General features: G+C 42.6%; 1 protein-coding gene across 2 annotated transcripts in view; it reads left to right on the top strand.

The window, feature by feature from the left end:
• The window catches only part of oclnb (occludin b), a 24,592-nt gene continuing 8,675 nt past the window's right edge, over positions 1-15,917 (top strand). For both annotated transcript variants that reach the window (XM_086110466.1, XM_086110465.1), the window contains exons 1-5: positions 1-72; positions 2,862-2,938; positions 5,176-5,857; positions 6,943-7,101; positions 8,195-8,310. In XM_086110466.1, the coding sequence (XP_085966592.1) occupies positions 2,886-2,938; positions 5,176-5,857; positions 6,943-7,101; positions 8,195-8,310 (1,010 nt within the window). In that variant the 5' untranslated portion in view covers positions 1-72; positions 2,862-2,885. The remainder of the gene's footprint in view (positions 73-2,861; positions 2,939-5,175; positions 5,858-6,942; positions 7,102-8,194; positions 8,311-15,917) is intronic.

Here is a 15,917-nt window from a genome sequence, read left to right as displayed (position 1 = left end):
TCTCCCCCAGGTACACAGCAGAAGTATCATTCTTCGCGACGTCATTGGGATTCGGATATAGAGCGGCGGAAGGTGAGTTTTACAATCATATTTTCAAACCTGTTAGATGACGTTACCCGCAGAAAATCTCCACTTCACAGAAACATAAAGCGACTCGTATCAGCGCGCGATTGTCAATTTGTTGAACGGGCTCTTCGTAGATTGTTTAATCAGCTGTTTGCTAACGCCATGTTCACGGATAAGTAAACTAATTTAGGATTTGGTGAACGCCTCCAAAATGATTGATCTTTACTCGTGGTCCGCATTCGTCTCGGCTAACAGTCATGTGAAGAAAGACAAGGACCATTGTTGGATGTTGTATAAATAGTTGGACTAAGAATAAATAATTTCAAATTGTGGGAAATTGAACTTTTAAGTATTTCACGCAGTTGCGTAATTGTTTCTTGATTAGACATTCCTACAGTGCATAAGAATAAGACATCACAAGTCTATACTTGCATGAAGTACGTGCCAAGTGAAAAATGTACCACCTGGATAAAATGGCAAAACGAAAGTGTGAGTTCACTATCTTAATCCAATCATAATTTTCTGATTGGAATTTGTGCTCATCGGTTTGCACATTTTTAATCTAGTATTTAAAGAGCATGTACTTTACACCATTTTTTTGTCTAAGACAGGAGCGTCAAACTTATTTTTTGGCGCGGGCCACTTCGGAGTTACTGCTTCTCTTGGAGGGCCAGTGTAAAATCTTAACGTTATTTATTACCATTGACAATTTGACATTTCGCCACAGATTCCAGCAAGGATCATTGTTGACACACATGATTTGCTCCCGCTGGCCACATAAAATGACATGGGTGGCCGGATCTGGCCCGCGGGCCTTGACTTTGACACCTGTGGTCTAAGAATTATAAGACTGTGATTGATTGGAAAGTATTAAAATGATGTTTTGAAATATGTGTAGTAAATTAATGGTCATATTTCTAGTTCATAGTACAGTACTGTATTTCAATATTTTAATTATTAGTCTATTTATGTTGGTTAATAAAAGCACATCCATGAATCCATTTTCATTTGAATTCGGAAGCAGCAAAGTTGATTATTATTATTATTGCCCCGTGTTCAGACACATTGAAAACGATATATTTGGGATTTTTTTTACCCTAGTCTCTTGGATTGAGGTTTTGATGGGCTTCAGAAAAGTTTTCAGTTATGACTGGAATATGGGACTCTCTGAGTTTTAGGACTGACGAGGGTAAAATGTAAGAAAGTAGGCTAAAACGTTTCATTTTTTGAAGTCAAAGCTGATGTCCATGAATGGCTTTTTTTTGTTTTGTTTTGTTTTTTTTTGCTTAAATTACAATTTGTCTGCTTTCATGGAGGACTTGGGAATCAAAAGGTATTCACGTTTGAGAGACAAAAACTAGAACATTTTGACTTTTGCAAACAAAATTGGTTTTTTTGTTTGTTTGTGGGGTTTCAAACGTTTTCATTTCATTCTCATTTCGTGTCCAGAAAGCTTGCTGGCAAGAATGATGTTTTCCTCAATTTTTATATACAGTGTTTCCATTGGACATTTAATGATCTATCTATTAATGCTTTACTGTCAGTGTTTTACCTCAACTTGAGTTTGACAGTTTGTTTATTTTGTTTTTTGGTTCACAATCAAGAGGAGCAGTTGAATGTGAGCGGATGGTTGTTTGCTCATTAAAGTTGGCTGACTGCTGAACAATACCTAGCCCCTCCCCCACTTCTGAAAGGATGGTGACATCCCTGTATACAGAACACGAACCATTGCTTTGTCTCATCATTTTAAAATTGGCAGTAAAAGACACAAAATCGACATGACTACCATTAACCGGAATGTGTGATTTGTTGCGAGAAAGCAAAACAGTCAGCTGGATTCCAACCATTCATTCAAATAATGTACAAGCTTCAGGTACCGTTGTTTGATAACCTCAGTTTCAACCGCCCTGTCCCCCAAATCTCCTTTCTCTTTTCATCCCTGCTAAACCTAGTAAAATAAAATTAAAATCTCGACATAAGTCTGTTGGCCATGTTAAAAGATTGCAATGAAGCAAATTCCAGAGACTAATTGGGGAAAACGACCGAACATTCATTTGTGCTTTGTATCATCAAATAATGCTATACACTACTTAGTCAGTAGGGCATGAACCTGTGATGATAAATCTGCGCTACCAAAGAGCAGACAGCAGTGGTTTACGTCACTCACATTGTATGGTTTCACAGTCATGGAACGTTTTGTTATTGAGGTTGTAGTTTACACGAGTGTCAAACTGTGCTGCATTGTATTGACGCTTCTATTTAATATTATGTTTTTCTGTTTGTTACATGAGAGTCAAAATATTGAACAACAGCTATTTATCTGTGAATTTATGGCTATTCATTTGTTGACAAAAGGGACATGTAGAGCATAGCTCATTAATAGTGGAGACGCTCATCAACTAGTTTGTTCGATGTTGTGAAAGTCTTTGTTTTTCCTTCTTTTAAAAGTGAATTCATTGCAAAAAAGAATCATTGCAATGATATATCCTATGTACCTGAAAGTGACGTATAAGTGCCCTTAGGCTCTTATTCTGGATGTCACTGCTCACCTGTTTTCTGGGTTTGGTCATGTGACATCAATTTCACTTGACAGCAGAGAGCGGTATTGACTAAAAAGGCAAAGCCCTGAGTCTGATGAAAATGGATGAATGTGCTTAATTTTTATTCCATAAATGCCATGTTAACGAGAAAACTGTGTTTAGACTAGTGTGGGCACATAAAATAGAATATGTTTTTGTGAAGAAAAGTTTTGTCCTGAGTTACCCTTTAAGTGAACATGTGTGATTTTGTTGTAGAGTGCATTCCAAGTGGACTTCACTATGCCGCGTGACAAAAACAGCATCCCTCCATACCAGCCAAGTGGCAGCAAACAGTGAGTGTACTTATATTTTATATATTATGATGGAATTTTGTTTGTCGTTGAAGACACATGCCCTGAGTCTGGGGGTGGCAGGTGCAGATGGAATATTTGGCTAGTTGATACACATGCTTCGGGCGTATTGCCTGGCCAAATATAGCTGCCCATTGACAATTTTTTGTTCACGGGAGTGGGGGCTTGCGGATACCCAGGACCACCGTCCGTTCGAAACCCCCTGCTGCATGCCCTAGGGCAGGGGTCTCAAACTCAATTTACCTGAGGGCCGCTGCAGCTAGGGTCTGGGTGAGGCTGGGCTGCATCAGGTATTTCCCCCAAAATATCAGTTTTATTCAAAACAGAAAAAAAAATACCGGCTGCAATGACAGCCACACTGGCGTGTTGTTTCTCTGTTTAAATGTGTATTCAGCAGCACGAAAGAAGCAGCAGCGGCAGATTGTTTCCATCCGTGTTTTACACGTGTATTCAAGCTGGGGTGGGGCACAGTCACAGTCACAGTCACTGCCCATGGGAAATGATCTAATTTCACGGACCAGTCGTCTGAAAGCTATTACTTACGTTCTACAAAAAATGCACGGTATCTATAGTTTATGTACAGTATCTATCACAGTGACTTATAGTGACAGTCAGAACAATTACTTTCCATTAAGACAATTTGTGAGTACATTATTTGATGCATTTTCAAAATTTACAAACAATTAAAAAAACTCGGGAAAGGCATCATAACTAGAACATTGATTAATTTTTCAAGTCAACAGAAAATAGATCGTTTCCAATTTCACATGACTGAGTTATTGCAGGAGAGGTGGGCTGTGTCGAAGCGGAGCAATGAATTCAGTGGGTCTCAGTTCCTAAGAACTCTCAGATAGGTCCACCAATCAAATATTGTTCCACCAAGAGCGTGCTTCCAAATCCGCACACTTCTGATTGATGAAAGACAGTAGCACTTAGCTTAGCCACATCAAAATTGACATGTAAACAAGCTGGTCACTGTGCTCATTTGCTGAGTGCCCCAAGTCACGAATAGCTCCACTTTGTAATGCAATCGCTTTGTCCAGTAGTTTCAGAAGAGTCGAACGGGCATTCTTGACCGACTTGACAATCCATCCATCCATCCATTTTCTGCCGCTTATCCGGGGTCAGGTCGCGGGGGCAGCAGATTTAGTAGGGAAGCACAGACTTCCCTCTCCCCAGCCACTTCTTCAAGCTCTCCCCGGGGGATCCCAAGGCGTTCTCAGGCCAGCTGGGTGACATAGTCTCTCCAGCGTGTCGTGGGTTGTCCCCGGGGTCTCCTGCCAGTGGGACATGCCCGAAACACTTCACCAGGGAGGCATCCTAATCAGATGCCCGAGCCACCTCTTCTGGCTCCTCTCGATGTGGAAGAGAAGCGGCTCTACTCTGAGCCCCTCCCAGATGACCGAGCTCACCTTATCTCTAAGGGAGAGCCTGGACACCCTGCAGAGAAAACTCATTTCGGCCGCTTGTATCCGGGATCTCGTTTATTCGGTCACGACCCATAGCTCATGACCATTGATGAGGGTTGGGACCAACTTGACAAGTATTATAGATTTGAATTTGATGATCAAATGCATTCGCTTCCCGTCCATCATTATTGTGGTGGTGTGTATCATCTCATCACTGGTCTCCGGTTTCTTTCTTGCTGGTGCGTCCGACTGCGGTCACATTTGGCAATTTCGTCTTTGCCCGGAAGTTTCGACATACTTTGAATTTCAATTCTACTGATGTTGAGCAAAGGTGTCAAACTCAGGTCCTGGAGGGCCGCTGTCCTGCATGTTTTCCTCGTCTCCCTGTTGCATCACACCTCATTCAAATGAACCGGTTCAATGTCAGCCTACTGCCCCAAGTCAGTTGGGATTGGCTCCAGCATGCCCGCGACCCTCGTGAGGATCAAGCGGTTCAGATAATAAATGAATGAATGGATGGATGGATATATAGGTGTCATTCCAGTCCAAATAGATGAACTGCCATCTACTGCTGCCCCAACATCCCAGACCCACATAAATTGAGGACAAAGGTTATGGATTCCTTTTACTGTGACACATTAAAAAAAAAGAAATACTGTACTGTTAATATCACTCACTGTCAGAAACGTGTGTCGGTAGACGTAGGCCTTTCACTTTTCTGGTGTGTGTGTGTGATAAACCCTGAGTTTTTAATAAAACAAAGATCTAAATCTAAATTTCTGTTTTTGTTGTTGTTGTTGTTTTTTGCAGTCACAGCAGACACAGGCATAGCGAGCTAATGTCCAATCCAGCATTTTCATACCACCCAGCGGACAAGATGCTTCACTTCTATCGCTGGAGTTCACCACCGGGTGTGATGAAGATCCTTTGTATCTTGATCATCATCATGTGTGTGGCTGTGTTTGCCTGTGTGGCCTCCACACTTGCCTGGGACTATGATATCAATGCCATCGGTCTGGGTGGTAGCGCCGGCTTGGTACCAGGCTATGGCTCCTATAGTGGGTCATATGGTGGCGCATACGGTGGCGGTTATGGTGGTGCATATGGAGGAGGCATTGGCGGTTCCTACGGTGGCTACGGAGGAACAACACAACTGGATCCTCGAGCTGGAAAAGGCTTCATCATTGCCATTGCTGCCATCACCTTCATAGCTGTGCTCATCATTTTTGTGTTGGTTGTGTCAAGACAACGTGCTGCCCGCTCATCAAAGTTCTACTTGGCAACAATCATCATCAGTGCCATCTTGGCATTTTTGATGATCATCGCCACTATTGTGTACCTGGTAGCCGTAAACCCAACCGCCCAGTCCTCAGGGTCCATTTACTACAATCAAGTTCGCCAGCTGTGTGCTCAGTATCAAAACCAGAACCAGGCCCAGGGTATTTTCCTCAACCAATACCTGTACCATTACTGTGTGGTGGAACCCCAAGAGGTGAGATACTAACCTTGGTGGGATTGAGCTTCAGCCTTTGTAAATACCCTCATATTCATTGTTGAATATGTTTGCTTACATTTTTAGAAATTCACACTAGTATTAAAATGATGGAGTGGGACTTTAATGCGTTAATTATGATCAATTAATTACAAAAGAATCAATGATTTAAAAAAATAAGGCATTTTAATTGACCCAGAGCCTTTGTCAGTGTGCAATTCCCTGATACAAACATGCAACCAGCGGCTATTAAAACGGAGGAATCCGATCAAACCGCAGTGGTAGGATTAATGGGAGGCAAATTTAATTTTAACTACCTGATTGAAGCCTTGATAAAAGCGTGGTTTTGTGCAAAAAGGAGTTTGCATTCCACTGGAGTGCTTCAACCCTCTGGTACAATAGACATGAAGAATAATTAAATAAGACATGCCTCCTTGAGCTATGTATGCGAACCTCAGTGGTTGCCCCCACTGAAGCGTATCAGCACATTTCACCATTTGTGGACTTCACAAATACTGAAATGACACTTGGATGCACACAATGCTGTACAATCACAATAAGGAAACCAGAAATAGATTTTTTAAATAAATGAGTATTATTTTCTACTGTCTATTAGTGAAGTGCATTTTTTCATCGTTAAAAATAGTCTTTGTTTCAATCGTCCACTAAATACATTTACATAATTTAAAAATGTTTTTGATTAAAATGTGATTACTCAAGAGTAATTAATTACAAAGCCGCTAATTGATAAAATTATTTTTTTTAAATCCCGCCCCATTTATTAGTTTAAAGTTTGTGCTTTTTGGAATTTGTGTGGCTCTGCCTTTTCTCAATCAGTGGCCTCCCTTGGATACTCTACCTGTCTGGTAGTTGAGTATATCGACCCCTCTGGTCACTAGAAAACAAAACAAACAAAAAAAAAATACACATACTGGATTGAGAGAACATCCTATGAAAGTGAACAGAAAAGTTATTCACTGATACTGATGAATACAGATATTTAATGTTGTGCAAGATCTTAAGAATTTCTGGTTTGTGGCCTAAAATTGGCACAACACTGACAATTGGTCTTCCGTTCTTTGCAGGCCATAGCAATCGTCTTGGGCTTCCTGGTGTTTATAGCCCTCATCATTCTTCTGGTGTTTGCTGTTAAGACACGCTCCAGCATCAGGCGCTGGGGCAGAGACCGTATTCTGTGGGAGGAGGTTAAGGTTATCAACGATAGTCACAGCATTGGAGAGTGGGTGAGTGCATATTTTCATATGGTAGATTCTGAATGACATACAGTATATATAGTGTGGCAAGATAACATTCATAGTCGGTTTAAAAAAAAAAAGCAGACACCTCTTTTTAAAATATAAATAACAAGTTTGATGAGTATTAATCAAAAAACATTCCTTAATATAAGGATGTGTATTTCCACAACAAATAAATGCCTGTATTACTGTTATGTGTCAGGAGCGGAGTACTTTTATTTTGAACTTTATAGTTTGAAATGGGAAATGATATTATGTAGAATGCCAATATAAAATCAACAAAGGAATGAATGAAGGTAAACAATGTGTGATTATTGTAGGCAAACAACCAAACAGGAGACACAACCTTTTTTGTTGGTTAAGGTGAAAATAAACGTGTACACCAAATGAGAAAAAATGTCGAAGGATTTTGTGCTTTATCTTATTTTCTGTTCTGCGTTGAAGGCCAATGTATCTGTTCCTTATCTTAACCCATTTGTATTTGTTTCCTCCTGGCCTAAATTCAAAGCATTTCTTAGTGAGAATTTATACAATGACATTGTTGTTGTTGCTGTTGTTTTAAACCTATTTCTTATGTCTTAAATGTTTTTTGATTCAGTCAGGTATCTTCACATATCATATCATCAAATTTTCAGACTGCTTTTATATTTCTGTGATACTTTTCGGTCCAGACAATATGCTTTGTTTTGTGAAACGCAATTGTTTTTCACACAGTGACGTAAAAGTGGAGTTTCAGGAGTAGTTTCTGGGTGTGGTCAATTGAGAATTGTTTTTGTTAAGTGCGTGGGCATGTAAATAAATCCAAGTGTCTCGTAACTGTGTAAAACATATTGCTCCAAGCAAGTATAAACCTTCCATTCGTGTAATGGTTCTTACTGGTTGATTTGTCATCCCCAAGCAAAGACTTAAAAGTTGACATTCGCATTTCTGTAATGGCTGTCTTTGGCTACCTGTTTGTGAGGCATGCAGGCATGCAGGGAGCAGTGGAACAAGTTTGACTTGCCGAACAACCTTTCTAACATCTTCGGAGAAAAAAAATGCTGTAGTATCAACAAGTGTGTGACACTGTCTTCTTCAACAGGTAAAAAATGTGTCTGGTGAGCCAGAAACACTGGTGAATGATTATAACGATCAAGTTGGAGCACCTCAGGGCTACAGGGACCAAATGGACCAAAACAAGCCAGTTTACATACCGGGGTAAGCCATGCATCATCATGAACAAAGTGAAAAGGCAAACAATATTTTCCATATCCGAATGGGATCAGTGTTTCATATTAAATCTGTTGATGCGCTGAAGAACTAGAATGGTGAGTAAGAATCATGCCTCCAGCCTAACATGCAAGTACACATTAATGTAACCTTGAAGCACCCCATAATTATTTAATATTGGTGTTCAACTGAAAAAAAAAACATTGTGGCAACAAAAATAATACATATGTTACAGATCACGATGGACTTTACTTGCCTATCTTCCCATTTATAATTCTTATTTTTTTTATTTTCAGCCAGCAAAATGTATCCTCAGATGTAAATATTTAAGTCATTCCAATTCATATTCATCAACCATGTACATCTGAAAATAAATTTTAAAAATCAAGCCTTTACTCATTGTCAGTTAACTCTATAATGCAAATTTTACCATTTGGAATTTTGGCCAAAACGTTCCACTTGGGTTTCATTGGACCATAATTCATTTTCCATGTTTGAAAGGTTTTGTTACAATGCAGACATGTATCAGTGGGGCAAATAAGTATTTAGTCAACCACCAATTGTGCAAGTTCTCCTACTTGAAAAGATTAGAGAGGCCTGTAATTGTCAATATGGGTAAAGCTCAACCATGAGAGACAGAATGTGGGAAAAAAACTCAGAAAATTACATTGTTTGATTTTTAAAAAATTAATTGCAAATCATGGTGGAAAATAAGTACAGTAAATATTCCCATCCCCGGAATTCTATGGAAAGGAATATCCTTCACCCGGAATAAAAACCTATGCATTAACATTTTGACTACGATATTACGTGTTACCGGAACTTGCGTAAGCGGAAATTCCACTACCCGTAACCCGGATGGAGGTGTAATGCCGCCGGAGCTTAAATACACGCAACGCCCACCCGATGCGACGGAAAAGACACAACGCTGAAACAAGTTTTCACTTCGCGTTTTTCGATCATCAGATTCTAAACGACGACGTGTAAGTGAGTTTTTATTGCCGTGCGTTTTACTGTAATTGTGAATGATTTTAACTTTATTCACTTACGTCCTGGAGAACGCGGCACTAGCTTAAAAGCAGCACCCACTCGACACGACCGAAGAAACGTGTTCGCTTCGCCGTTTTCATTCATCAGATTCGAAACGAAGACGTGTAAGCGACTTTTTATTGCCGTGCGTTTTACTGTAATTGCGAAAGATTTTAACTTTATTCACTTACGTCGTGTAGATCATCGCATCGAAACGTAGAAGAACTGTAACGACTGGAGCGGAGCGGAGCGTTTGAGCGAGGCTGGACACAAAGTTAAAAAGATCCAGCAGACACTTGGAGTCGGAAAGACGCAAATCTACGAAACTTTAAAAAACAAGGCATCGATTCAACTCCTGATGACAAGCCACCATCCAGCAAGGAAGCAATGCAAATGGCAACACAAATCCTTCAGTATGCACAAGAATTACCAGACATCGGTGATCAACGGGACAGTTACTTGCAACTAGCAAGAAAACTGTATGACACGCAGGCAAACATTGTCATAAACCAAAGAATGCATCCAACAAAACAATCCAAAATACACATTTTTTTCCCCAAGACAGAAAAAAAATAAACATTAAAATACTGTACGTATTTTACTGTTGTGATTTTTTTGGGATACAAATGTATTGCACTTTTTGTTATATAAAGAGTTTTTGGACAGTATATTTTTGTATTTTATTGATTGTGTTGTTACACGTGCATTTTGTCAACATACTTGCAGGTTCATAAAGGACATGTACCATGAGGAATTTCTGTTATCAGGACAAATTGGACAGCGCAAACACGAGTCCGTACTAGAGAATATTTACTGTATTTGGTCAGCTACAAAGAAGCAAGATTTCTGGCTGTCAAAGAGGTCTAACTTCTTCTAATGAGGTCTAACGAGGATCCACTCGTTACCTGTATTAATGGTGCCTGTTTTAACTGTTTTATTGGTATAAAAGACACCTGTCTACAACCTCAGTCAGTCACACTCCAAACTCCACTATGCCCAAGACCAAAGAGCTGTCGAAGGACACCACTGACAAAATTGTAGACCTGCACCAGGCTGGGAAGACTGAATCTGCAATAGGTAAAACGCTTGGTGTAAATAAATCAACTGTGGGAGCAGTTATTAGAAAATGGAAGACATACAAGACCACTGATAATCTCCCTCGATCTGGGGCTCCATGCAAGATCTCACCCCGTGGCGTCAAAATGATAACAAGAACGGTGAGCAAAAATCCCAGAACCACACGGGGGCACCTAGTGAATGGCCTACAGAGAGCTGGGACCACAGTAACAAAGGATACAATCAGTAACACAATGTGCCGCCAGGGACTCAAATCCTGCACTGCCAGACGTGTCCCCCTGCTGAAGCCAGTACACGTCCAGGCCCGTCTGCGGTTCGCTAGAGAGCATTTGGATGTTCCAGAAGAGGACTGGGAGAATGTGTTATGGTCAGATGAAACCAAAATAGAACTTTTTGGTAGAAACACAGGTTCTCGTGTTTGGAGGAGAAAGAATACTGAATTGCATCCGAAGAACACCATACCCACTGTGAAGCATGGGGGTGGAAACATCATGCTTTGGGGCTGTTTTTCTGCAAAGGGACCAGGACGGCTGATCTGTGTAAAGGAAAGAATGAATGGGGCCATGTATCGAGAGATTTTGAGTGAAAATCACCTTCCATCAGCAAGGGTATTGAAGATGAGACGTGGCTGGGTCTCTCAGCATGACAATGATCCCAAACACACAGCCAGGGCAACAAAGGAGTGGCTTCGTAAGAAGCATTTCAAGGTCCTGGAGTGGCCTAGCCAGTCTCCAGATCTCAACCCCATAGAAAATCTGTGGAGGGAGTTGAAAGTCCGTGTTGCCCAACGACAGCCCCAAAACATCACTGCTCTAGAGGAGATCTGCATGGAGGAATGGGCCAAAATACCAGCAACAGTGTGTGAAAAGCTTGTGAAGAGTTACAGAAAACGTTTGGCCTCCGTTATTGCCAACAAATGGGACATAACAAAGTATTGAGATGAACTTTTGGTATTGACCAAATACTTATTTTCCACCATGATTTGCAAATAAATTCTTTAAAAATCAAACAACGTAATTTTCTGAGTTTTTTTTCCCCACATTCTGTCTCTCATGGTTGAGCTTTACCCATTTTGACAATTACAGGCCTCTCTAATCTTTCCAAGTAGGAGAACTTGCACAATTGGCGGTTGACTAAATACTTATTTGCCCCACTGTATTTTCTGCAGTTGTGTAAATAACCACTCCAAGTTAGGCCCCTTCTAAATTCCTTAACTCTGGTTAAGACTGGTAATCTGATAGTGCTCTCGCTAGCTAGGAGGCTAACAAAGTTAACAAGCTAACAAAGTTGTTCTGCAAAATCAGTGGACAACTCCTGAGAGTGGGTGAGGACTCTAAGAAGACATTCGACTGTGCAATCAGAGAGTTCCGTGCCGAGTTCTTTGGAAGTATGGAGTACTGAACTCCTGAGTACAGGCTATTTTGGTCCCGGTATGACTGGTGTCAGAGTTTGGTCCCTCTTGCTGGCAGCAAATTGGATGTGTTTCCAGTGGGCTATGCCTAGGCTGTTCTTTGGCACAAATTCTGTTAATAACCTTTATGGACAGAATTTCTAGGTACAGCCGAGGTGTTGAGGGGTTCGGTTTGGTGACCTCACGGTTACATTTCTGTTTTTCGGAGATGGCTCTGTCAGCTTCATCAACTCATGATCTCCAACTCTCACTTGAGTGTTTAGCAGCCGAGTGTGAAGTGGGTTGGGATGTGAGTTGGCACCTTCAAATCTGAGACTGTGTCAATCAGTTGAAAAATAGTGCTATGCCTTTTCCAGATCGTGAAGGAGATCCTGCCCCGACTGGAGGAGTATAGGTATTTGCGGTCAAGTTCACAAGTGACTGAAGAATGGAGCAGGAGATTGACAGGCAGATCAGTGCAATGTCTGCAGTCATGCGGACTCTTTATCAGTCTGTGATGAATAAGGAGCTGAGACAAAATGTGAAGCTCTCAATTTACCGGTCGATCTACGTTCCTACCCTCAACTATGGTCACGAGCTGTGAGTTGTGACTCGAAAGAGCAAGATGCTGGATAAAGCGGCCAAAATGAGTTTTTTCCGCAGGGTATCCAGATTTTCCCTTAGAAAAGTTCGGTCATCGGAGTGGGGCTCAGAGCAGAGTTGCTGCTCCACTGCAGTGAGAGAAGCCAGATGAGGTGGCTCGGGCATTTGATTAAGAAGCCTCCTGGACACCTCTGGTGAGGTGTTCCGGCCATGCTGTAGGATGCAATGAGGAAGACCCAGGACAAGCTGGAGAGACTGTCTCCTGGTCGGCATGTGAAAACCTCAGGTGCCCCTGCTGGACAAAGTGGTTGGGAAGAGTCTGCCAAAGCTGCTGCGCCCATGACCTGACTTCTGATGAGCGGAAGAAAATGGCTGGATGAAAATAAAAAGTAATTCTGTTGTTTCTTTTTTATCTCCTCTTTCAGAAATATATTTTTAATTGAGTTGGAAAGGTGAGGGATCACACTCCTCAGCCTAACTGGTTAGGTCTATTCAGGGTGCTATATAGGAGGATCCATTAGGTGCTTGAATCTCAGATTGAAGAGGAGCACTGTAGTTTTCGTCAAGGACATGGAACGGTGGACCAACCCTTTACACTTGGCAGGATTCTCGAGGGTGCATGGGAGTTCACCCAACCAATCTACATGTGTTTTGTGGACTGGAAGAAGGCCTTTATTGGATGCAATAGTACGGGTTGTTCAATTCCTGTATGACCAATGTCAGAGTTAGGTCCATGTTACGAGCAGTAAGTCGGATTTGTTTACAGTGGGCGTTGGACTCCACCAAGGCTGCCCTTTTGAGCCAAATCTGTTCATAGCCTTTTTGGACAGAATTTCTTGGCGTATCCTAGGCATTCAGGGTGTCCTGTTTGGTGCGCTTTCTACTCTATATCTCTGATTTCTGCAGACGATGTAGTACTGTTGGCTTCTTCAAGCTGTGATCTTCAACTCTCACTGAAACGATTCACAGCCTGAAAAGGGTGGAGTACTCTCTCTTGGTCGGGTATAAGAATCTGTTCCAAGTGGAGCAGTTCAAAAACGTTTGGGTCTTGTTTACAAGTGAGGGCAGGGTGGAGTGGGAGACCAACTGATAGATCGATGCGGCGTCTGCACTAATCTGCAGTGTTGTTTTTGGTAACCATTTTTGAATTAGTCTTAGTCTTTTGGGGAAAGTGCTTATTAGTTTTAGTCACATTTTAGTCATTCCTCTTCATGTTAGTTTTAGCCAACAAAATCTCAAAGGTTTTAGTCTAGTGTTAGGCGACAAAAACTCAAAAAGGGTTTAGTCTAGTTTTAGTTCAAAATAGACATACAATGTTTCCAGCGAATAGCAAAGATTTTCTTATCTACTAAGGATTATGCATTACACACGGATAAAGTGGTAAAAGTGCAATCATTGTTCATTACTCCAAAATAAGCCAAGAACCAGTGCAGTTATGGTGTAAAGTTTATTTCATCCACAGAGCTGACATTGTAGTTAATTTTACACTGATTCCATCACAGCAGCTCAGAATAACACAATGTTTCTCAATCTGTGTTCGATCGAAGCTCAGGGGTTCGGTGAATCGTCTCAGGGGTTCGAGCCATGGAGCTTAAGACACACCCGACTCAAGATGTCAATTAGTTATGACACGCCCGCTTTGCCACCACTGGCTGCAGATGATCACATTACATTGCTTGTCCAATCAGTGCTGCAGGAAATTTAGTTTGCTTAGTCGTTAACGTGTGACTTGTGATAGTATGTTGTGTGATTTTTGTTTTTTAAGAATTTTTTTTAATACATGCTATGTCGAGCAAAAAAAAGAAAGTGGTCGGATGAATATGTACAACATGGATTCACATGCATCACGGAAAGTGATAGGACTCAGCATCCTACCTGCATGATTTGTCAAGTTGAGCAACTCAAAACTGAAGGAACACTTCTTGAATGACATTTTTATTTTTCCCTAATGAAGGGTTCGGTGAATGTGGATATGAACTGGTTGGGTTCAGTATCTCCAACAAGATTAACAACCACTGGAATAACATGAGACACCTGTGTGATATAAGAGAAATATGTCACGCATTCCATCCCATCATCCAACTAAATAGCAGAAAATACTCCATAGACTATCCATCCATCCATCCATCCATCCATCATCTACCGCTTATCCGGGGCCGGGTCGCGGGGGCAACAGCTTTAGCAGGGAAGCCCAGACTTCCCTCTCCCTAGCTACTTCTTCCAGCTCTCCCCGGGGGATCCCGAGACGTTCCCAGGCCAGCTGGTTGACATAGTCTCTCCAGCATGTCCTGGGTCTTCCACGGGGTCTCCTCCCGGTGGGACATGCCCGGAACACCTCACCAGGGAGGTGCTCAGGGGGCATCCGAATCAGATGCCCAAGCCACCCCATCTGGCTCCTCTCGATGTGGAGGAGAAGCGGCTCGACTCTGAGCCCCTCCCGGATGACCGAGCTTCTCACCTTATCTCTAAGGGAGAGCCCGGACACCCTGCGGAGAAAACTCATTTCGGCCGCTTGTAACCGGGATCTCGTTCTTTCGGTCACGACCCATAGCTCGTGACCATAGATGAGGGTTGGAACGTAGATCGACCGGTTAATTGAGAGCTTCGCCCTTTGGCTCAGCTCCTTCTTCACCACGACAGACCGATACAACGTCCGCATCACAGCAGACGCTGCACCGATCCGCCTGTCGATCTCCCGCTCCCTCCTGCCCCCACTCGTGAACAAGACCCCAAGATACTTGAACTCCTCCACTTGGGGCAAGATCTCCTCCCCGACCCGGAGGGGACACTCCACCCTTTTCCGACTGAGGACCATGGTATCAGATTTGGAGGTGCTGATCTTCATCCCAACCGCTTCACACTCGGCTGCGAAACGCTCCAGTGAGAGTTGGAGAGCCCTGTTTGAAGGAGCCAACAGCACCACATCATCTGCAAAAAGCAGGGATGCAATACTGAGGCCCCCAAAACGGATCCCCTCAACGCTTCGGCTGCGCCTAGAAATTCTGTCCATAAAGGTTATGAACAGAATCGGCGACAAAGGGCAGCCTTGGCGGAGTCCTACCCCCACTGGAAACGATTCCGACTTACTGCCGGCAATGCGAACCAAACTCTGACATCGGTGGTATAGTGACCGAACAGCCCGTATCAGGGGGTTCGGTACCCCATACCCACGAAGCACCCCCCACAGAACTCCCCAAGGGACACGGTCAAACGCCTTCTCCAAGTCCACAAAACACATGTAGACTGGTTGGGCGAATTCCCACATACCCTCGAGGACCCTGCGAAGGGTGTAGATCTGGTCCACTGTTCCACGGCCGGGACGAAAACCACACTGCTCCTCCTCAATCTGAGGCTCGACTTCCTGACGGACCCTCCTCTCCAGCACCCCTGAATAGACCTTACCAGGGAGGCTGAGGAGTGTGATCCCTCTGTAGTTGGAACACACACTCCGGTCCCCCTTTTTAAAAAGAGGGACTACCACCCTGGTCTGCCAATC

This window comes from Hippocampus guttulatus, chromosome 5 (assembly GCF_054856545.1).
Source record: "Hippocampus guttulatus isolate MCC_2025c chromosome 5, RoL_Hgut_1.0, whole genome shotgun sequence".
Lineage (NCBI taxonomy): Eukaryota > Metazoa > Chordata > Actinopteri > Syngnathiformes > Syngnathidae > Hippocampus > Hippocampus guttulatus.
Note: the sequence above shows the minus strand (reverse complement) of the source record. Positions and strands in the feature narration are given on the sequence as shown.